Here is a 22,641-nt window from a genome sequence, read left to right as displayed (position 1 = left end):
CCCCCTTTGTGGGGTGACCCTGTCCCATCTGCTCCGCGCACTGGAAGAGAGGAGCCCGGGGGCACAAGATGGCCGGGGGCAGGAGGGGACCCCAGCCTGTCCCCGTCGGGGCAGGAGGACGGGAAGGTGCTGATGGGGGGGCTCCGAAGTGACGTGGCTCTGGGCCCCCCTCTGCACAGGGGGGCCGGGGAGGAGAAGTCGAGGTTACCGTCTTTTTTGAAAATCAGTCCTGCTACAGCCGAGGGGTGGCGGTGGCGATGCCCACGGCGCCCGGACACCAGGGTCCCTCTGGGTGGGCAGGGGGGCGCGTGCCCCCGCCGAGGCCGAGCGCTCAGACGGGCAGGGCGGCCGCTGCCTGCTCCAGGTCTCGGGTGCCGGGGGGGCGGCGGGGCCAGGGCGCCTGCTGCAGCCGCACGTTGTTGTTGGCTGCCTCTGGGCCTGGGGGGAGAAAACGGGGGGTTAGGGGCTCCCAAAGCCCGCCGGCGCGCTCGGCTCATCTTTCCACAGAGGGTGCAATTTGGTGTCCCCAAATAACACCCACCTCCCCAGCACCGCGTTGGGTTTTGGCTGCAGCAAGGGCTGGTGAGCACCTGCACTTACCTCTCCAGGCCAGGGGAGCCCCTCAAACCCCCGATTCCTCGGGAATGCCGAGGGGCAAACGGGAAGCACCGCGCACCCTGGCTGGGTTTTAATAACCCAGACAGAAGGGGGCTGCCTCTGTCGCGCCGTGCCCGGCGAGAGGGCACATGCAGCTGCCCCGTGGGGGCTGCACGTTGGGCACTAAGGGATGTCACCCTGGCCGGGACAGCGAGGGGACTGCCAGCGTTGCCGGGGCGAGGGGTGCCAACCCAGCGCCAACCCCCCCGGGCGATGGGGCGCGCGGCGGGCGCAGGCTCTGGGGGTCTCATACCTATTCCTCAATGTTAATGGGGCAGGAGTCCGGCACGGCGGCTGCGTGGCGGGAGAGACCAGAAGGCACATGGTGAAGGCGGGAGCGGAGGCGGCGCAGGGGCATGCACGCGAGCGAGCAAACGGGGCGACCGCGGGGGGCCGGGGGGGTCGCCGCCTGCCGACGGGTCTGGGACGAGGACGGGGAGCTGCCGCCGGGCACGGCGCGAGGGGGCCGTCATGCGTGGTGCCCGCCGGGGTTTCATGCCGAGGAGAACCGAGGGTGGGCATGCTTGCGGCGCGGGGGAGCCTGGTTCCCGCACGCCTCCTCTCCGGCTGCAGGCTCCTGGTTCAGGCAGCAGCCTCCGGCCGGGGCAGGGCGACGGGCAGAGCTTGGGACCTGCCCGCCCGTGGCTTGCATCCCGCCACCCACACGCTCCGAGGCTACGTGGTGCCCTTAGGAAGGGGGTGCACCCCTAGAGCAGGGCGGCTGCTCCCACCAGCGCGGCGGGAGCCCTGTGCCCAGGGGCGGGGGCAGCTCCAGGCCGGGGGGGCCGTGCGAGGGCACCCCAAGGCCAAGGGCAAGCGCTGAGGCTTTGCCAGAGAGGGAGCAACAAAAACCCGCTGCCTGCTGATTTATGGGAGGTGACAGCTGCCGTTTCGACTGGCTTTTCACGGCGAGCTCAGGCTGGAGAGCGAGGCACGTTAGGTCTGCCGATCCCGGAGGGAACGGAGAATTAAACAGGACCACACATACACACACACCTACACGCGCACACCGAAATCCCATTAAGAGCTTGACATTGCCCAAGTCCCTGCAGCGCTCCGGTGCAGAGACCCAGCTCAGCTCCGCGCAGCCTTGGCAGGCTGCCGAGGAGCGGGGCTGGGGGCAGCGGGGCAGGGTCCGGTGCCGCAGCGGGGTCCCGGCCCCCTGCCCCCCCGCCTCGTCTCCCCTTGGGCTGCAGGAGGGGGCTCCCCGCTGCCGTTAGCGGCCGTCAGACCTGCCCTGCACGGGCCGGCTCCCAAAGAGCGGCGCGGCGAAACCCAACCGGCTCACCCGGCCCGCTGCGGTATCGCTTACAGCTCAGATCATCCGCGGGTTTAAACCAGCCAAAGCCCTCGGGGGATTTCAGGTCTTCTGCCACCTCCGACGCAGCAGCTCCCCAACCCTCCCCACCTTGCCGCCAGCCTTTTTGGCAGGCACCTTCCCCCAGTTTCTCTTTCCAATGCTGCTTCTGCCACCCTGGCCCCGGCAGAGGCTGCGGCCGTAGCCAGAGGATGCTCTGAGCCCCGGGGAGAGCCCTGCAACCCGCTGCACGCCCCGGGGCTCTGCGGGATCCACTCGAGGACATGAGTCTGCGGGTATTATTTAAATCTTGTGCCCTAAAATCACCAGGATGGGGCCTTTCGACTCCTCCTGGAGCCTTTTCCCACCAGACAGATCTGCAGAGATTTCACAACAGCGCTGGGGATTAGGAGTAAACCTTTCCACTTTGAGGAACCACGTCCCACACCTTCACCCATTACAGAGAGGCCAAAAACCAACCCATGGGTCTGATCACGGCAAAACCTCCCCACGAGAGAAATTGGGGGAGCAATAAATAACAATAAATAATAATAATATCATCATCTCTGGTCAAGGTGATTTTCTTTTAAGCTTTTAAGAAAACAGCACCTGGCCCCAAAGTAAAAGTCCGCCCTGTTCTTGCCAGTCCCGTGGATGCGATTACATGCAAACCTGCAAGAACCCTCTGCCAAAAAGGACTTTTCCAGTGCATGCAAACCAGCCCTGCGGTTGCAATCCAGCACCACCAGTATTAAATAGTGCCTCCAATCGGCTCCGTCACAAAGTGGCTGAGTCCTGATGGCGGGTGGCTGCCGACGGGGAGCCGACGGGGCCGGGGAAGGAAGGAGCTGCCCTGAGTCTAACGAACAAAACCAACGTTGCAAAACACCGATTGCAACCAGGAAACGACCGCCCGGCTGCTACAGCCCCGCGGCGGCTGCTCCCCTTCGCCGCCCTGGCCCCCGAGCTCTGCCCAGCACCCCGGGGCAATCCCCCTCCAACCCCTTTGGGGCAGAGCTCGGCACCCCTGCAGTCATTCCCTCCAGCCCCTCTGCCACCCCAAAGCGCCCGCTCTGCACCTCCTCTGCCCCCGGCGCGAGCGCAGCCCCCCCCTTTTCCCAGCAAATGCCGAGGCCGGATCGCCCCTCTCATGCGGGCAGCAGCGCGGCTCCCTGCCGCGGGCTCCAAGCAGCGCAGCCGCCAGACGCACGGACAGACGTGGTGGCCAAAGGATGGAGAGCGCATCCTTGGCGGGGCTCGGCCCAGGGGCCAGATTCTGCACCCCAGCCCAGGACAGGGACGAAGCCATCGCAGTCCTTGCAGCAGAGCAAGAATTTGGCCCCATGCTGGGGCCGTTCAGGCTGCAAAGCCTCCCCCCTTCCTCATCCTCCCCCTGGCACAACCAGCGCAGGGCTGGCTTTGGCTGGTGCTGCGGCCGGGGGTGCTTTGCCAGGACCCCCAGCAAAGGCGGGGGGCTGCTAGGATGCCCCCAGCCCCCTCCCCAGCCCCCCCGGCCGGCGGGGCTCAGCCGGCTGCTGCCGGAGGGCGGTGGAGGAGACACGAGGCGTTTGTGGCAGGCGCCTCTTCCTCCCCAAGAGCCTCAGCCGAGTTTCTCCAGCGCAGAAACGGGCAGGATCAGGCGAGGCAGTGGGAGAGGAAGCTTTCCTGAAGGAGAAGGGGGAAAGAAATGACTTTCCCCTCCTGGGGGGGCTGAGCATCCACCCTCTCAGCTCTCCAGCACCCACTGCGGGTCTGGGACCTGCCACAAATTTAGCCGAAGGGGCAAGGGGGGGGCAGAGTTGCTTTCAGCTTGTCCACAAATGTATTGACGCAGACCTGGACCCTCGGAGGGCTTCATCTCAGCTTTTTCCCCTCCTGTTCCCTCACCCCCCAGCCTGATGGAGAGGAGCCTGTGGTGCTGGGCAGGGTCCCCAGCCCGCTGCTGGCCCCTTGGCCCGCACAGGGACCGGGGGTCACCAATACATTTGTCACCTTTGGGCAACTCTGGGCAGGGAGGGGACACAAGCGTGGGTTGAGAAAACCGTGTTGGCACAGAGCGAACATGAACTTTCACGCGGACGGAGGAGCCTGGGGGGGAGGAAGAAGAGAAAAAAAGGGATGGAGAGAGGGCGAGAGGCAACGGGAGAACGGTGGAAGGAGGGTGGGAGAGAAGGCGTGAAGAAATTGGAAGGAGGGATGAACTTCGGGGCTCTGCAGAAGGACAGCTAGACCTGACGTGCCCCATCTCCTCGGCCCCGGAGGAAGAGGAGGGGGAGGCAGGCAGCCCCTGCGGCAAGGCTGGAGCGGCTGCGGCTCACATCCTGCCCCAAAATACCACTGCGCCCACCACGAGTCTGGACCAGGCTACCGGCGTGCCACGCAACCGCCTTCACGGGGAGGGCTGGTGCCCCCCAGGGTGCCAGCAGCCCCCCGCCAAGGGATAAAACCTCCCAGCAAAGCACGTCTGCGACCCGCCGGGGACATCCCGGTGGGGACAGGTCACCCTGAGCTACGGCTGCTGGGTGGTGACGTGCCTGGTGCTCAGCCCCGTGGTGGGACGGTGGCGGGGTGCAGTGAGGACAACCTGGTGGGGATGGTGGTGGTGGGGATGGTGATGATGGTGGTGGGAAAGGAGGGATGGATGCAAAGGGCTGGGGTGATGCAGGGAAGAGTGGAACTGTCCCCCCCCCCCCAAGTTCATGTTCAGCAGACGGCCACTCACCAGGTAAGCAGGCCTCAGAGCACAGTTTATTGTCCAGCGCTTTCACGTGTGCGATGCCCAAGTCATTGTTATTGTCACACCTCAGACCGAGGAAAGCGCCTGTCCTCGGGCCTGGAAGGGAGTTAAGGCAGTTAACGCCGCGGCTCGGCGCTGGGGCTTGCCGTTGCCTTTTTAGCAGTGGGGTGTGAGATTTCTGGGTCTGTTCCTCTCCCCTCCCCACCCTCTTTCAAAAAAAAATAGATAAAAATGATGCAGCTAGATGGGAGCAGGTGAAGAGCGGACAATAACGCCTGGGCACGGTCCCAGCTGCTCCTTTCCTTGCACCGGCCGCATCGGAGGGCAGCGAAACAGCGACGATGCGGCAATGGGCACCGGCACGCATGAACCTGCTGCCCCACCGCCTGCCTGGGGTTCAGCCAAACCTTCCCCCCGGCACGGCCGAGCGGTCCCCGGTCGGTAGAGCGGGGCCGCGGTGGCACCCGTCCCCTCCCGCCAGAGCCTCTCCGGCGCCATCAGCGCGTGCACGAGAGCCGCGGGGATGCCGGGAGGCAGCGACTGGATGCGTGCGGCAAAAGAAGCCGTAGCCAAGCTTTGCAGGGGGGATGGAGGCTTTCGGGGCTGAGGGAAGTAACTCTGCTTCTTAGCATCACCTGTACGAGAGATCAGCCCCCAGGCTGTTACCTGCATCCATCAGATGCAGCGACCAAACCTCAGGAGGGACGCTCCCAAAGAAGCCGGTAGCCCCGCTGAGAACTGGCGCAGGACCGTGTCCTAAGGAGAAAGGCTGTCCTGCTCCCAGAGTTGTTGGGATGCCCGTGGATGTCCACCACAGCCACCAGTTGCTCCCCAGTTGTCATATTTGAGTCTCCCCATCAGCAAAAGCCTCCCCGCAGGGCAGAGGCCACGTTTTGGGGATGGGTGTTCCTGCTTTCCAGCTTGGCTGAGTGTCCAGGTTGGACGGGGGAAGAGTTTTGGTAAAGTTTTCCTAACCAGAGACTTGCAAACACGGGAGGGGGCACAGCGGGGGCCTCCCTATCGCCCAAAAGAAATGCCAGGCGGCTGGTGGCCAACGGCACGGGAGTGACCGCATCTTTCCTTGGCTATTTGAACGCATAGGAGAGGCGAGAGGAGCCCTCGCTGCGCGTGTCTTGGCTTGCAAAGGCACACCGAGGACAGGCCAAAAAAAAATTAGGAAAGCATCCCAAAGGGAACAGTTTTGCAGCCCCTTCCTACGGGAACCAGCCCAGACAGGGGTCCCTAAGGGGCAGGCTTTGAGAGATGTGAGGAAAGACCTTCTTGGCAAGGGGAAAAACACGGAGAAGCCTCTTTCCCACTTGGCCTGTTGGAAACGCCGTCGGATCCTGCGCGCCAGCCATCGCCTGCTCCGTGCCCCACACCGCGCTTGCCGGGGTCCCTGCGGCCGGCCGGCTTCCCCTGACCCACTGGTGTTCAACCCACCCATGGGTGGCCCCGCTGTGACAGATGCTTTCCCAGTCCCGGTGCCCACGGAGGCACCCAGGGCTCTCCCGGTTGGCAGCCAGCATGCAGGGGAGCTGGAGATGGCACAGCATCTGCCACTCGCTCGGCTGCCCACTGGTGACACCGAACCGAAAGCAGGGGGACAACAACGACCCGGGGCCTTTTACCGTCTTCCTGCGTGGGAGAGGAGTCCTCGTCCTCCAGCACGTCGTTGCCCTGCGGCACAGGCGAGAGGCAGTGAGCGTTAGCTGCCCCATGCACCCCGACACCGTGCCAGGGCGACCAGGGCGCCGGGGTGCTGGGGCGACCCCGCGGCCCTGTGGGGGAACACCCCTGGCCCTGGGGGTGTCCATGGACCAGGAAGGTGAGCCCGGATGGGGGACAGCCCCACCACCCCATCCGTCCCCAGGGCGGCCCCTTCCCCATCCCAGCCCCGGGGGGAGGTGGTGCCAGCCACCCGGCTTCCCCCTCCGCCGGCAGCTGGAGCCGGGCACATCTGAGGTCCCTGCGCCTCCGCGGGCGGCACCGCGGCTCCCGGCCCCGCGCGGGGCGGTTATGGTTACCTCGGCATCGCGCTCCTCGGCCGAGATGCTGACGAAGTTTATATCCGGGGACTCCACAGGCGTTGACTGCGGGAAGAAGGTGGGAAAGATGGAAGGAAAAAATTTAAAGAAAAAAAAAAAAAGTCTGGTGCCAGTGGGTTTGGAGGAGAAGTTGCATCCCATGGGGAAGCTCTTCAGCCTGGGGGTGATGGGTGTCATCAACAAACCCCCCAGCGCCTACCTCTGCATCGGAGGCTGTGGCGCTGGCAGCCGCGGGGAGCACGTCCCCCTCCTCCTCCTCCTCCTCCGTGCCGGGAGCGATGTAGGAGCCGGACATGGAGGACACGGTGTCGGTGCTGAGCTGGGAGTGCTGGCTCTGGGAGGAGGCCATGGACATGACGGACTGAGCCAGGCTGCTGCTGACGGGCTCTGGGGGAGAGCGGGGGCTGAGCGGGGCCGCCGGACCCCCCAGCACACCAGCGCGATTCGCGGCACAGCACCGGCTAGTTAGAAACGGGGCTAACGAGGAGGAGCGGGGCAAGGAGCAAGGACCTGCTGCATGCCACGGAGGTGTGATGGGTGGAAAGCTGCCAGCAGCAGGTCCCCGGGGCTCACAGCCCCCCGACTCTGGGTCGATGGGCTGATAAAGCAGGGGCAATTGGTGCCCCCATGCCCCCCATCTTCAGGTCTATGGGTGACAAAGCAGAGGTGACACCCCAGGGCTTCACGTCACGTCCGTGGCAGGGTAGGAAGGGGCCATGCAAACGCCCTCCGCATCCCCCCGCAGCGGGACGGACCCACGACCACGATCCCACTCTCCTGCCTTGCCAACACCTGCGAGCCCGGCCATGCCGCACCTTCTGGGGACGAGATGGTGGAGGAGAGGGGGGTCCCGGTGCAGGAGGACTGCTCGATGGCTCCTGACGACGACAGGGTGAGGTTTTCGCTCTCCGGTGTCGCGCCGCATTCCTGGAAGAAGAGAGCGTGTGGAGGACGGGATGGGGATATTTGGCAGGGATGGATCCGTCTCCCCCGGGCATCCTTATGGATGGAGGAAGAGCCAGGAGGAGCAAACCCCAGCCAGACCCTCTGGTCCCAAACCACCCCTGAACCTGCCACCCCCCGGTGCCTCGGCTGGTCACCAGCGCGTTTCGGAGGGTGCTCACCTCCTCGCGCCGGGCAGGGGATCTCCTCCTGGAGACCCTCAGCTCCGACTCGGTGCACGACTTCTCGTCCTCCTCTTCGGGCAGGATGGAGGAGTTCTGCGAGACGGACCTGCGCGGGGCGGGGGCAAAGCAGAGGGCTTCACCCCTGCCCGCAGCCCCCGGACCCCCCTGAGCCCCCCCGGCCCACCCCGCTACTCACTTGGAGAGGCTCTTCTTCAGCTTGAGCCCCGGGGGGCCGCAGTCGGGGAGGCGCTCGAGGGGCGAGAGGGCCCGCAGGGCGGGCAGGGGGCCGTCGCCGTAGGAGGGCAGGGTCCCCGCGCCCGGGGGGTCCCCCAGCGCGCGCAGCGGCAGGGCGGCCGGCGAGGGCGTCAGCGGCCCGTTGAGGGCCTCCAGCAGCGACACCACCTCGTAGCCCGGGGGGATGTTCTCCGAGGACTGGGGAGAGAGGGGAGACGGGGTGAAGGGCCCCCCTGGGCCGTTTTGCTGCCCACTGCCCCCACCGGGATTGAGATGCCCCAGGGAAAAGCCAAAACCCAGAGAACAGACAAACTCCTGCACAAATGAAAGCCCCAAATCCATGATCTTTCTACCCAACCAAAAGCCCTTTTTTTGCAATATCGACCTTGCATTTTTTGCAAGATCAATTTGCATCAAATAAATAAACCCTGGCCCCGGGAAGCATGTGCATCCCCAAACCGCCCTGGCCCCAGCACCGGCTGGGCCGGGCTCGGCTGGGCACTGACCGAGTGCTCCTCAGAGTCGGAGGTCTGCGAGGCGATGATGGGGTTGAAGCTGGTGGGCGAGAGGGGACCCAGCTTTTTCCTCATGGCTCGGATTTGAAGCAAGGCTCGGAAAGCTGCGGCAGCGGGGACGAAGGGTGGGGTGAAAACCAGGTGCTGAAAGGAGACCCCCCCAAAATGCCACCCCATTTCCCAGCAGGGGTATCCCCACATGGCATCACTGCATGCAGGGCTGGAGGGACCCCAAAACCTGAGGACGGGAGATGCCAGAACCCTCCCAGAGATGCCATCCCCCCCGGAGATGCCAGCCCCCCCAGAGATGCCAGCCCCCCCCAGCCCTTACGCAGCCTGCAGATGGGGCAGTTGTTGGCCTGGTAGCGCAGGGTGTCGGCGCAGGTGTTGCAGAGGCAGAGGTGGCGGCAGGGCAGGATGAGGGTGTCGCGGACGTCCGAGAGGCAGACGACGCACTCGGCGCTGTTATCGCTCACCTCGTCCTCAGCCACCTGCCCCGCGGGAGAGACGGGAGCCGCTTGGCCTTGGGGTCCCCAGCCCGCACAGCACGAGGGTGGGTGCCCTAAAATGCCGTCTGGGTGCCCCGAGAGCTTGCTGCGGGGTCCTGCCTGTGTCCCCGGGCTGCCTGCTCTTGACGTACAACTCTGGGACCTCATCCCTCCCCTCCCGGAGGCTGGGAGATGGGGCTGGACCCATCAGGCACCCCATGGAGGGATGCATCCTTCACCCCAACTTCTATATATATATATTCTACATATTTATATGTATATAAATCAGAGGGGGAGGCATGTGCCACATTTTGAGCCCCATGGTGCCCTCCTAAGCCAGCAAGATCCAGCCACTGCGCTCCCAAGGGACCACAAAGGACGGAGGAAAAAGGCTCAATCCTTCGTCTTTCTGCCTCCGGCAGCTTCGATGCCAACACACCACACCTGCACCGCCCCGGGAAGCTCCATATTGTGCTGCCGGCTCTTGCCCCATGCCTGTGTTAGCTGCTGGACCTGTGCTAGGGGAACGGGAGAGGGGATGAGGGAAGACCCACGGGACGCAGGCTGCGGGATGGAGGCGCGTACCTTGGAGTCCTGCGTGTTGTACTTGTTCTCGATGCCGTAGATCTCCTGCAGGAGGTAGCTCACACCATCCACCTGCAACCCCGCGGGCAAGGGGTGAGGAGCGAGGACAGAGCCCCCCCAGCTGCCGTGGCTCCTGGCCCCCTCCTCGGGCCAGCCCTCCTCCCCGCAACGTCCCCACTTGACATTGCCGGTGGTCCTCAAGCTCCCCGGGAGGCAGGGGCAGGGCAGGGGCAGGCTGCTGCCCCCCCAGGGGTTTGCTGCTCCCCGAAAGCCCCTCGCCGCCTTCCTTCCCAGGGGTGTGCAGGGCAGGAGCTGCCACCCCCGCGGGGACACCCGGACACTCACCACTTGCTTCTGCTTGAGGGGCTTCACGCAGAAGGTGCCGTCGCTGTGCTGGAGGGAGGAGAGCACACGGGTGGGCACTGGGGCCGAGCACCCCAGGGACCGCCGTGCTCGAGCACCCACCGGCCCCGTAGCTGTCGCCGCTCCCACCCAGCCCATTTTGCAGCTGTTTTTCCCCGCCACCCCGGTACCAGGCAGGCATGGGATGTCACGCACATCGCAAGGCTGGAGGCTTGCTGGAGCAAGGAAGATGGAGTTGAGACCAAATGCCTCAAAAGTGGGTGCTTAAAATCAAGGATTTGGAGGATAGTCCCAGAATTGCAGAAGCAGCCCCAGAACAGCCCCTGCCCAGCAGCACCAGCCCGAGCCCTGCGGGGTTTCTGCAGGCTCTCGCACCCGGTGGGCAAGGGGGCAGGAGGCGGAGGACAGCCCCGGCTTGGCCCTTACCTTCTCAAAGGTGGCCAGCAGCACGTGGCAGTGCCCGGTGTGCTCTGCAAGACACAAAGGGACGGCAGGGCTCAGGGGACAGCCAGGGCCGCGGCGGCAGCAAGAAGCCGGAGGCTCTGCCTGGTTGGTGCGAGGGCTGGCACCGCGGTGCCAGCAGCCGGGCAAGCCCAGCCCGGCGAGGAACCCCCTCCTCACCCTCTCCTTCATCCACCACCGCGTGCACCACCATGGGGTACACCTCCCGGTCCAGGTCGAAGCCCAGCTGGAGAGAGACAGGAGGAGAGGCTTGGTGAGATGGAGCAGCGATGGAGGCTTCATCCCGCATCCGTAACCGTACCCGACCCCGCGGTCGATGCCGCGGTCCGGTGGGACCCACCTCCTCCTCGCTCCACTCGGAGGGGTCGACCGTGTGGGAGGGCACGCAGAACTGCTGGCACACCCCGCGCTTGTAGTGCACCGTCTCCGACTGCAGGCTGTTGTCCCTGGGGATGTAGCTGTCCCATGGAGAGAGGACAGAGTCAGGGGCACCGCGCGTGTCCCCGCGCTCCTCCGGTCCCCTGGCTCGCGAGGATGCCAGGAAGACGGGAAAGAGGGGGGTCCCTGCTTCCCTCCCCTCCCGGATGCCTCTTGGGGCTGGGACAAGCAGCCCTACAAAGAACTAAAATAATCCACAGAGCTAAAATAACCCCAGGGCAGCCAACATGGGACAGGAGGGGACAGGGACAACCCCGCCACCGAGCTGGTGGGGACTGGGAGGGGCAATGATTTCCTCTGGTCTCAGCTCTGACCTGGAGGTAACAAGAGGCAGCAGGATGGGACGGGGAGGAAGGTGGCGGGGGCTGGCAGGGACCTGGCAGGGGCACCCGGGGGAGGCGAGGAACCCCCCTCCAGCCTCGGCACCGCCAGCAGCCGCCTCCTGCCCCGAGGAGGGGGGATGCTCCGGGGAGGAGAGGCTCCATCTCCATCAGCAGAGCCCCACGCCCTGGCCAGGGACACACCGGGCCTGGGGGGCACAGGCCAGGCTGGGGGGGCACACGCCAGGCTGCGGGGGGCACACGCCAGGCTGGGGCTTCTCACCTCGCCACCCCGTTGTGAAACTCCTCGCTCGCCTGGTAGTAGATGGTTATGGCCACGCGGGCGTCTGTGTCGAAGGTGAACTCCACGTTGTAGTGCACCTTGGCTTTGCTGACTTCTTCCCCCGGGGTCTTCACCTCCTCCGAGCACCTGGCGAGCACAGAGGGCGCAGGAGATGGGTACCCCTCGGGGAGGGCTCGGGGTGCCCCAGGACTGTCCCCCCGGCACAGACGGCTCCCCGCGGCACCGATGGCCCCAAAGAGGGCAGCCCCCTCCATCAGGGGAAACTGAGGCACACCGGGAGGGCCCGGCATGCCCAAGGTCAAGCCTGCAGACTGGGAAGTGCCGCAGGCAGGTTTCAGCCGTAATCCCGAATCTCCCGGCCCAGCTGCAATCCCCAGCCTCCCTCCAACAAAGCCTTTGGAAGGTGGGGGAGGAAGAAAAAGCAAAGCACTTCAAAGGCAGCACTAAGCTCCTTTAATCCCGCGGTGGAGCCAGCGCAGCCGGTGCCCACATGCGGGAAGCTCACCCGCGCCGGGAGGGGAAGGGGCACGTTTGGACACCAGTGTCTCGTCCCCTCTACCCACCCATGCCGAGATGAGAGCATCCCCGTGCTCAGCAATCCCCTGGGAGCATCCAGCCAGCCCCTTCCCGCCCCGTGGCTCACGGCCGCGGGGTGCCCGGCCCCATCTCCCCGCCGCAGGACTCACTTGACGAGGCGCAGGGTGTCCTTGCGGATGTTGATTAAGCTCCTGAGGGTCTTCACGGGTTCCTGAGGAGGTGGAGCAGCGTAAGGGAACTAGGATGAGAGAGACATCGGTGAAGGCAGACACACGTGGGGGGTTACAGCGGCTGCGGACCTTGTCCCCGGACCCCCCAGTGACCCAGCCCCGACCCGACACCCCGTAGGCAGGGACCCAGGGTGGCCTGCGCATCCTGATGGGTGCCAAGCACCCGCAGCTCCTGCTGGCACTTGGGTACCAGAAGCGTGACGATGGGAACATTCCCCCTGCAAAGAGCAAGGCCGAAACCCCTTGCAGGGGACAGTTTCACGGGGGGGGCACGCAGAGAGGGGCTGTTCCTTGTCCCTTTGGCTGGAGGGGACGTGGGGCACGGGGCAGGCGGGTGGCTGCTGGTGTGTTTTTAGGCTGCTGATGCAGCGCAGAGCTGCTGGATGAGGCTGGGCAGGGGGAAGCCGAAGCTCCTTCCCTGCCCGCCAGCCAAGGAACGGACACAAGCATCCCTGTTTTCTCCCAGGGATGGATGGGATTTGGGTGGCGGGGTCTGTGCCAGCCCTGGAGCGGGGAGCCAACGGGGCGGCCGGGCAGGACCAGGCAGGCAGCAGTGCTATGAGGGAGAGGTGTCGCGCCAGCCTCCAAGGTGGCCTTGTCCTTCCTGGTCCCTCCTGTCCACCTGCGCAGGGGCTACAGGGCTTGCTGGGGCGAGGGGACATGGTGGCAGCCGGGGGACACCTTCTCCTTGGCACTGCAGCCACCCAAGGGAGACCAAGGGCACCGGGGAAGGGATGCAGGACTCGTCTCCTCCCTCTCCATCTCCCGGGTAGGCTGAGCCCCAGGACGGGATCAGCCCCCCCGGGGGGACGACACAAACATGGAGAGACAGAGGCTTATGCCGGGATTAACGCCTGGCTCGCTGGCGAGCTGTCACCGTGTGCCAGGGGACGGCCAGAGCCAGGAGGGCGGCAGGTGCCATCGTGGATGGCAGATGCTCACAAGAGCCAAAGGGCTCAGTCGCTGCCTTGGGAGAGGGACCAGTAGCCAAGCCAGGCTGCCTGGGTCCCGTCGTCCCCCCACGCTGCCCCCAGCCCGCAGCGGGGCTCAGGGACAGCGAGGCTCCCGCTGCACCCCGGCACCGAGGGGACAAGACGCGGACAAGACGGCTTGCAGATGGCACCTGGGGATGCCCCGCAGGCAGCCCGGTGCCCGATTCCCATGTCCCTGGCGCCCTCACGTGGGAAAGCCACCGTCACCTCCCCTGTCCCCAAAGCCACCGTCACCTCCCCCGTCCCCAAAGCCCTGCAGAGCAGGACAGATGGGGTGGCACAGCCGCCCTGGCTGGGGACCCATGCAGGGCTCAGCAGGATGGGATGGGACGGGCAGCTGGCAGGAGCAGGCAGCGCAGGCAGAGGCCTGCCCCATCCCTCCTCCAGCAGCTGGGCATCACCCACCGCGTCCCACCACCCCACAGCTCCGGTCCCACGGCACGGAAAGGCCGGGTGAAGCCTGGGCTGGGCGCAGCGCAGACGCTGGCAGGGGCGCTTTGAGGCTGAATCCATGGCACCTTGCAACGGCCGCCCCCTCCCTCCCCTCCGGGAGGGGAAAAGGGCGGCTGTCAGTCATCTGGCGGTAACGAGCTTTGTAACGAGTCACCAGCACTAACCGGGCACCCACAGAATTCCCCCTTACAGCTGGAAGGGAGCAAGTGAGAAAAGGCCTCCGGGCTGGAGCTGAGCCACATCACGACATGCCGTGCCATGTCACGATACATCCTCTGCTGTTCAAACGAATGAAGCAATCCAATCTTGCCCACTTGCGCCTTGCCCAGCCGAGCCGTGCCCAAACCAGCCCGCAGTAAGTGGCGGAGCTGACCCTGGCAGGGAGGGCACCCATGGGTGCGAGCCCCCTCCCGCCGCAGCACCCAGGGGTGGGCGGCGGAGGAGGAAGCAGGCAGCGGCTGCCCGGCGCGGGGCCGTTGGGCTGGGAAGGATGGGGAAGCACCGCAGGCAAATTTCTTGCTGCAGAAACCGCTTTGCCCTCGCCGTTGGGCCATTTCACACCCACGTGTCGGCTCCTTTTTGGGGGGGTTGGGTTTTTTTTTTTTGAATGAAATTTTGCAAGCCAGATTTGCACATCAGAAAGGGGCTGTTTAAAGCACTTTTTGCATCTTCTCAATTTATATCAAGCTGAAAAACAACAGGAAAAAGCCTCACTGCAACCGTTACCCATTTAAAAACACTGTCCATGCCTCTATAGCGACATTTGGTCCAGACCGGCTTCTGATAAAGCAAAAAAAAAAAAACCTCGAAAATATTTCTTGGGGTTTTTCTACAAGCAGACGCAGGCTGGTTTGCGTGGGCAGTGAAACCCAGCAGCACGTTTCAACAGTCCCCGGCTTCCCCAGAACGCCCCATGCTCCCTGGGTGCCCCAAGCAGCTTCTCCGCTCCTCGGCCCCTGCAGAGGTGTCCCAGCACAGCGGCAGCTGCTGAAACCTGCAACGCCCTTCCCAGCCCCTTGGGAACCAGTCCCGAGCTGGAAAATCCAGATTATCCCGTATCGGCGGAGGGGAGAGTCTGCACAGCCTCTGGGTGCCCTGCGCATCCCCGCGGCAGCGGCGCTGAGCCAAGGTGCTCAGCTCAGAGAGGACTCGGGACACAATTTTTTTTCTAAGACCTCCTGGCCCTCGACACCCAAGGAACCCAAAATAAATCCCCCTCCAAGCAGCACTGGCCATCTCCGACGTTTCCAGCCCAGCTCTCGCAGCAGGCCAGGACGCGAAAGCATCGCAGCCAAGAAGCAGCAGGACAGGTCTCGGAGGTGGCATCAGAGATGCTCAGATGATACCTGGGCACAGGCTTGGGCCAGAACCAACACGGGTCCTCGTCGACCCCTCCCTGAGCCCCCAAACTGGCCCGAGCCGAGAGCCCAGCCCCAAAATGCCCCCTGCTCCCCGGGCAGACGAGACCTCAGTCACAGCGCTGCAGCCCAGGGCCGTCGGTAATTAAGCCGGAGCAATGTAATTTAGTTTGCAACGCTATATTAATTCTTTCTGCTGTTTCCAAGCTGTTCCTTTACCTTCCCCGCTGCTCCTGCTGTCGGGGCGTCTGACTCAGGAACTGCTCGCTGGGCAGTTTAGAGGCTTTTACTGTAATCGAGAGGATTTCTCGGCGCTCGCTGCTGGAGAGAGGACCCGAGTGCTGACTTTTCATTTTCTGGGGAAGGGCAGAGGATGGAGAGAAAGGCGCTGGCTTCGCCCACCCAGCGCTCGCGGGTTTTGGGGGTTGCTCCTGCCCTTGGCTCTAGCGGGACCCCCGCTCCGGCACAGCCCGCGGCCGGGCGCTGAAGGACCGTACGAGGCTGCCAAAACGCTGCCGAAGCCGATTTCAAGGAGCAAGCACAAACCGGTATGGCAGCAGCCTCGCCAGCCCCGGCACAGCACAGGCAGCATTCGAGAGCAGGGCTGCTGGCACCAGGCAAGCTTATCGCAACTCAACAGAAAGGCTTCGGTGCTTTTTAATTCCTCACCTTGAATTTTTTTTTATACCTGACCCCCCCACTGCTCTGGCCGATGCTGGCAAGCCGCCCCGCTGCGATGCTCCCAGAGGGGTGGGGGACGTTACCCTCATGGCTGAAACCTGCTGTGGGGACGGCCCCGCTCTCATTTTCTGCTTCCCCAAAGTCAGCAAGCAGAAAAAACATCTCCAGGACCGTGGGGTCCAGGGACCTCCCCTGCAGGCGGGTTTCCCCGTGCCCTGGGACCAGCTGGAGCCAGCAGCACCCAGCACTGTGAAACCCATCAGCGCTGCCCACAGCCCCCACCAAGCCCTTTTTTTTAATTATTATTTTTTCCCTTTTTTTGCTAGAGCTTGGGGAATACTTTCGCCTGCTCCTGCCCAAGCTGCTCTACCCCACACCAGGCCTGCCCCGCTCCCAGCGTATCCCCCACCCCGCTGGGAGATGGCTCCCGGCTGGGCTGGGAAAGGCAAGAGGAAAAGCAGCTCTCGGAGACGGAGCGAGAAAGAAGGAGCTGGGCTAAGTCAGCCCACCACCCCTCACCATCTTCTCCACCAGCTGATGTTTTTAAGCTGGCGGGTTTGTGCACGCAAGCAGCCCTCACGGGCTGGAAAATACGTGCAGGTCCGATGACCCGCAACACGGGTACTGCACCGAGCGGCACCCAAAGGCAGAGGTCACACAATCGCCCGGTCCGTTCCCAACCACTTGCAAACCTATTCGCCCATCGCGACTCAAGTTTGGCGGTGAGGCGAGAGATATAGCAATAACGTTACGTTGCTGTGGAGCGCGTGGACGGGGGCAGACAGGCTGAGAGGGGACCCAGGTCAGTCCCCGATGGAGGGCAGGCTGCAGCAAGTAGCCAACCCTCATATTAGACATCAGAGAATCCACTCGGGCCACCCCCGGTGTGCTTGGGGTGGCTCTGCCCTTGGGGGGTGACAGCCAGCAGCCTCACGCCGTGCACCCCCACGACACGCACAGTCACCACCGTTTTGGGAAGGGGCACACCCGGGCCCCGCGTCCCCCCAGCCCCGCGTCCCCGGTGCCCACCACCACGGGCCGGTTCCCCAGGAAGTTGAGGTCGCTGTTCTCGCCGAAGAGGTAACCCTCGGGGTGCGTGGAGTCGAACTTCTCGCCACCCATGATGAAGTGGTTGGCAAAGTAGCTCCCTGGAAAGAAAACACAGAGAGCGCCTGAGCGGAGGGGGAGGACGGGCTTCAACCAGGCGACGGAGCCGCACGAAGCCACCGAATCGATGGCTCAGAGGTGGCTTCGTCCCCAGGGTCACCTCGCTGGGAGCCGTTCGGGTTGAACTCTCGCGCTGCCAGCCCCCAACCAGGCAGAGGCGAAGGGGTAGCTGGCCCAGCCACGACCCTTCGGGGCTGCCTGCTGCCTGCCTGCCTTGCCCTGCCCTCTCCCTGCCTGCATCCCCCTGCTGCCAGCAATCCTGTCCCTGCCCGGCCACCGCGATGGCCAAAGCCCAGGCAGAGAGAGCCGGGATGGGGAGAGGCTGGTGCCGGGGTCCAGCCCCACGGCAGCCCCCGGCTCGACGGCTGCTCCATCCAGCGGGATTTAACAGGAGCAGATTCACACCCCAGGGCTTCGGCTGCCTCCCTCCCCGAGCGCAGTGCCTGCTCCCCTTTCCCTGCCCGGGAAATCCCTGCGAGCCCCAGCCCAGCCTGAGCCACCCAAGGTCACCCCGACCTTCAACCATCCCCGCGCTGGCAGGGGCGGCCGAATCCCGGTCTGCGAGCGGGAAGGGGAGATGGCTCCCGAGGTGGCAGAGCAGCGCTAATCCTTCCCATAAACACCAGCTAATTTCCCGAGGAGGCAGGAGAGGCAGCCGTCACAGCCTGCCCTGCCAGAGCACCACCTCTCCCAAAGCCTGGGAGCCCCGGGCTGGCTCCTGCACCCCCACGGACGGCAGCGGGCCAGGCACGCAGCCCTCGAAACAGGCTGGGTTCCTCCTGCCCAAAGCCCGGCGTCGCAGACCCCGTGTGCCATTCGAGGCACCGTGTCCACAGCCAGGCACCGGCTCAGGTTTGCTGTGGTCACTGCCAGGAAGGTGGGCAAAGCACAACTGAACGGAGTTCTGTCAGTTCTCAGCCTGCAGCCATCCCTAGGAAGAGCTCGCTTGCAGGAGGGGTGATTTTGGGGGCCTGTAGACCCTCCAGGAGGTCAGCAACCCCCCTGAAAAGTGCTCCACACTGCCCTGATGAACGCCGGGCAATGACCGACGTCCCTTCTTCCCTCACAGGGTAAAGCACGGAGCCAAGCCACCAGCATGTCCCGTCCCCCGCGCTGGGAGCAGCCCCCAGGCCAGGCACCTCTAACTAGAAGAGAGATTTTCCTCCCAGCCCGGCCAGGAGCCGACTGGTGCCTGCTCCTTGTCCGTGAGAGCCGGGCTGCGGCTGCCTGGGGAGCGCACGCCGCGGCACGGGACCCGGCCGGGGCCCAAGGGCCGGGACTTCTCGGAGGTGGGAAGAGGAAGGGAAAGGGGGAGGCGAACAGGGATGGTGCGGGGCGAGCAGAAGCACCGGGAGCTCAGGAGAGGCCACGGATGGAGGACGGACATGGCGTCCTGTGTCCTGCCAGCCGTGGGGATGGGGTCCAGCTTGCCAAAGCCCCAAACCCAACAGCAGAGAGCCAATGCAGATCCCCTGGGGACACCCCAAAACGAAAGCCTTGGGGTCCACAGATCAAAGGAGCTCAAGCCTGAGCCGCAGCTCTGCTTGTGGGGACCCAAGTCAGAGGTTGCTGCTGGCTTCCAATGGATGCGGCGACTGCCCCGGGCTGGATCAGGCCTTAATACTGCATTTAAAAACCAAAAGGGAGCCCAACGCCCAAGGGGAGGAGGAGAGGGGATCTAACGCCGGGGCAGGAGGGACGAGCGGGGCCGTGCGGCTTCACCCGAAGGCCCCGTGGCACAGGGGTGCCCGGATGCAGCGCGCCCGTTAGCAAACATCGACCATCAATTATTGATGCCTGCTGCTTTCTGGTCCCATTTTCCACGTACATAATTTATAGGCAGCTCCCCGGGGAAGGACACGGCCACGTGAAAAAAAAAAACCCAAGAGCAAAGTGTCTTCGGAGCTGTCTGCAGCAGCACGGCTGGGGGAGAACGGGGCCGTCTGGAGCTTTTCCTGGCACCGACTTGGGGCGAGAGCACGAGGTGGAAAAAAATTATATTTAAACCTACCGAAAAGCTTCCCCAGCACTGGGGGAAAGCTGGAAAATGGAGCACAGGCTCTCTGCGATGGCCCCAGCTGTGGTTTGGTGGGTGCTGGGGGCTCCCATAGGATGGACAGAGGAGGCGAGGACCACGCTGCTGTCACCCAGTCTCCCTGCCAGGGGTTGGGAGCACCCTTGGGTGCTGCAGGCTCCCAGCGCACCCTGTGCATGGCCCAGGGGCTTCAGCTCCCCCTTTGCACGGACAACACCGGCCCCGCGCTCCCTCCCAGGGCAGGTCCCCCAAAACCTTGCCATTAAACAAGAGCCTGGAGTCATGCCGGGCTCTGCCAGGGAAGCATCGGCACAGGAAAGCCCCGGGCATTGGCAGGAGCCCTGCCGGGGCCGGTGACCCTGTGGGCACGGCTGGATGGCAGAGGAAGAAAGCACCTTTCCAGCCACAGCCGCCTTATTACCAGCTAATTATAAACCCTTAACCAACGCCTGCCCCTGGGGAAGGAGAGCCCGTCAAGGGCAGTCCTATCGCCAAGGGAAAGCCGGGCTTTAATGAGAGCTTGGACTTCAGAGGCCCGGTGAGCATGCGGGAAGGGCTGAACAGAGCGGCTGCTGGAAAGGAGGAATAAACCAAAATTTCCCCGTGTTCCTGGCAAACAAAGCGTCCTGCGTGCCTGCCAGCACCGTCACGCGGGATGTATCCGGCACCAGCCGGTGCCGATGACGCCATTGACCCCTTTTCTCCATAAGCACCAGGGATGGCACCTTACGCGGGGCCGGCGGGATGCCCCGAGACCGGCGAGGACCCCGTGGGTGCAGACCCCGGTGCGTGCTGTGGCCCTGCCTGTGGCCCTGGCACACGGTGGCACACATCACGCGTTGTCCCCCGAGCCATTGCTGCCCTGCTGGGGTCTGGCTTGGCTCTGGTTATGCAGCCCCTGGCTCTCAAACGTCGGAGCCTGGATGTTTCGGCAGGGTCACAGCCCAGCTCTCCAAAGCGGCTAAAATAGAAAAGCTCGTTTTCAGCCCGTCCGCGTGCTCCCGGTGAGGGAAGCACCGGGTTTTGCACAGCCTGCGGTCACCCCAGCCGGGGGGCCATGGCTCGGCGCTGGCGCGGGGACGCCCCGCGGGTGCCAGCACGGGGTGCTGCGATGGGCACGGCGCCGCCGGGGCGAAGCCTGGGCTGGTTAAAAGGCACCAAGGCACCGGGTGCTTCTGCCCCGGGGCAACCCATCGCCGCCGGGCGAGCTGGCGCACCGGCACACTGCGGCTTATTTAATTCAGCGCTCTAAAGTGGGCGGCCAGAGGCGAAGCCAAACCCCAGCCATGGCTCCCTGTGCCACGGCAGTGCCACCACCGCGGGGTTGTGCCCCCCGGGACTGGGGTGTCACTGGCTGGTTAACCCCTTCACGCCTGTTCCCAGCCAGGGCCCTGCTGACGGTCCCCCCTCTCGCGTGCCGGGGGGGAGCTCGGTGCCCGCAGCCCCCGCTTGCTCTCCCTCCCATCGCCTTTGCCAGCGCAAGGTCAGAGCCACTGAAGTAAATCCCAGCCTTGGCTTCAAAATACCGGCTTGACTAATCCCATTTGCACCCTGCCTGGAGGGGATGGGAACCCCAGGATGGGAAGGGGAGATGCTTTACTGGGACAAGAGGTGGCTGCACCAGCCATCCCGAGCAAGCCTGCGGCCGAGCAGCCAAAGCCACGTCCGCAGAGAGAGGGGAATGCCCTGGGGTCCCGTGAGATGCCCCCCAGGGCCACGTTTCCAAAGCCAGTGGCTGTTTCCAGGTGGCATTGGAGGCGAGAGAACCGCCGCTGCCATGGAGGAATGGGCTCTGCTGCCCGGCACGTCCTCCCCTGCCTCCCTCCCGGCTGCCGGCAGCGCTGAAGGCAAATCCCCTCTTGGATTAAAAGCAAACCAGCCGTAATCTGCCACAGTCACCAGCCTGCCATCATCCCCGTGCAGATGGCCATGTCACCTGGGCACCGGGACCGTCCCCCGGCCCCTCGGTGGGACCAGCCCAGCTGAGCACACCTGAAAGCCCCGGGTGCTCCCTGAAAGCCGGAGTTAAGCATCGGCCTGGTGTCCTCTGCCAGCTGAGATGAGTTTGAAGTGCTCAGCTGGGCGCACTTGCTCCCCCCGAGCAGGGCACAGGGCTGGCACCCTCCACCTTCGTGCCCAGATATTTCAAGAGCCCCTAAACAAGAAGCAGTCCCAAGACAAAACCCCTTAGTGCCCGGAGCCGCGGCCCCTGCAGAGAGCAAACCCACGGGTGGGGGGGTCCAGCTTCAGCTGGCATCAAGGTGACAAAGGCCTTGAAACGGCGTAGAAGGGGGAGCTGGGGGAGCCCCGCGGGGGGATCGGCCATCTCCACCCCGCTTAACCCCGCCGCCGCAGATGTGCCAGCCAGCTGGGCAACCGATGGCAGATTAAAAATAAAAATAAAAAAAGCCAAGCGCAGCTCCTCAGGAGAAGGGCAGGGTTTGTGTTGGCTGTAATTCTTCCTAAGGAGGTCTTTACTTGTAATTAGCGAGCAATTTGTCACAGCGCTAACAATCCAAGCATTCACCTTATCCTATTAACTACCAAAATAGTTACCTATTAATAATATTCAGTGCCGCAAGGATCCCGTGGCAATCCCCACGCGCGGGCCCGGTGCTCCCGGGCATCATCCGCCGACAGCGGCATTTTTGCGGCTCTGAAGCGCTGCCCACCCAGGGCCGGACTCCATCACCTCTCCCCCCGCGCCCCCGGCCCGGACCCCCCGGCCACCCGCTCGGCCCGGCCCTTTGCAGGGAAAACCGAGGCCCCGAGGGGAGGGACGGATTTTCCAAGGTCACGCACAAGGTTTGAGCCAGGGCCGGCTCCGGGAGCGGGAGAGGCATCACCGCCGAGCCTTGAGGCTGGGCGAGAAGCTGGGGAAGGCGAAGTCTCCCCCCGGCAGAAGCCGGGGTGCTGCTCTGGGGCAGGGCCCTGGGAAGGAGGGACCCCCTCCAATCCCTCCCACCCCAGCCTCCCTCATCCTCCCGGGAATTTAAACCCAGGCTTTTCCCGAGCTGCCAGCACCGGAGCGACCAGCTATAAAAAGAGCTCCAGCCCTCCCAGCCCGGCGCCGCAGACCACAGATACAAATAATAATAACGACAATAATAATAATAATATCATTAAAGTCGCATCAACTCGGTCAAGTTTGGGAGCCGGGTTCGGCTGGCAAAGGGGCACCCGGAGAGGGGGCACCCCGGGGGGGACCCAGCCCTGCCGCACCGCAGGGAGCCGGGGTGCCCAGCGCCAGACCTGGAATTTTTAGGGTGCTCCCCCGCAGCTGCGTGCGCCCAGGGGTGCGCAGGGGCAACCCCGACCGGAGCAGGGGCAACCCCGACCGGAGCAGGGCCGTGCCCGCTCCCCGCCCCGCTCGCCCCCCCCCGCAGCGGCGGCACCGGGACGCGGGACCCCCCCCCTCCCGGGGGGCTCACCGGATTTCGGGGGGTATCTGTAGACGGAATTGGCGGGGATATCCACCTCCTCCACCCCTGCGTTTTGCCGGCTGGTCAGAGCCCCCATGGCCGGGCCGGGGCTCAGCGGGCGGCGGGCGGCGGGCTGCCCTCCCGCCCGGGGCCGGGAGCGGGGCCGGGAGCGGGAGCGGGGCCGGGGCTGG

At 64.5% G+C, this 22,641-nt stretch overlaps 1 protein-coding gene across 3 annotated transcripts; it reads right to left on the bottom strand.

Moving 5' to 3' along the window:
• Nucleotides 1–331: 331 nt before the first annotated feature.
• Nucleotides 332–22,547, bottom strand: RNF157 (ring finger protein 157; the record flags this gene model as incomplete). Of its 3 annotated transcripts, XM_082326940.1 has the most annotated exons (20): nucleotides 911–951; nucleotides 3,947–4,042; nucleotides 4,677–4,787; nucleotides 6,323–6,371; nucleotides 6,719–6,784; nucleotides 6,939–7,126; nucleotides 7,555–7,666; nucleotides 7,864–7,972; nucleotides 8,063–8,298; nucleotides 8,607–8,719; nucleotides 8,947–9,106; nucleotides 9,689–9,760; nucleotides 10,034–10,081; nucleotides 10,478–10,521; nucleotides 10,673–10,739; nucleotides 10,854–10,971; nucleotides 11,555–11,701; nucleotides 12,262–12,350; nucleotides 16,856–16,974; nucleotides 22,460–22,547. In XM_082326940.1, 20 exons carry the CDS (start codon nucleotides 22,545–22,547, stop codon nucleotides 911–913), a joined length of 2,073 nt encoding a protein of 690 aa, XP_082183066.1. The 3 variants fall into 3 exon arrangements, with proteins under 3 accessions (XP_082183065.1, XP_082183066.1, XP_082183067.1); XM_082326939.1 differs by lacking the exons at nucleotides 911–951; nucleotides 3,947–4,042 and adding an exon at nucleotides 332–438; XM_082326941.1 differs by lacking the exon at nucleotides 3,947–4,042.
• Nucleotides 22,548–22,641: the final 94 nt, after the last annotated feature.

The sequence above is a fragment of the Platalea leucorodia genome (assembly GCF_965183815.1).
Source record: "Platalea leucorodia genome assembly, chromosome: 14".
Taxonomy (NCBI): domain Eukaryota; kingdom Metazoa; phylum Chordata; class Aves; order Pelecaniformes; family Threskiornithidae; genus Platalea; species Platalea leucorodia.
Note: the sequence above shows the minus strand (reverse complement) of the source record. Positions and strands in the feature narration are given on the sequence as shown.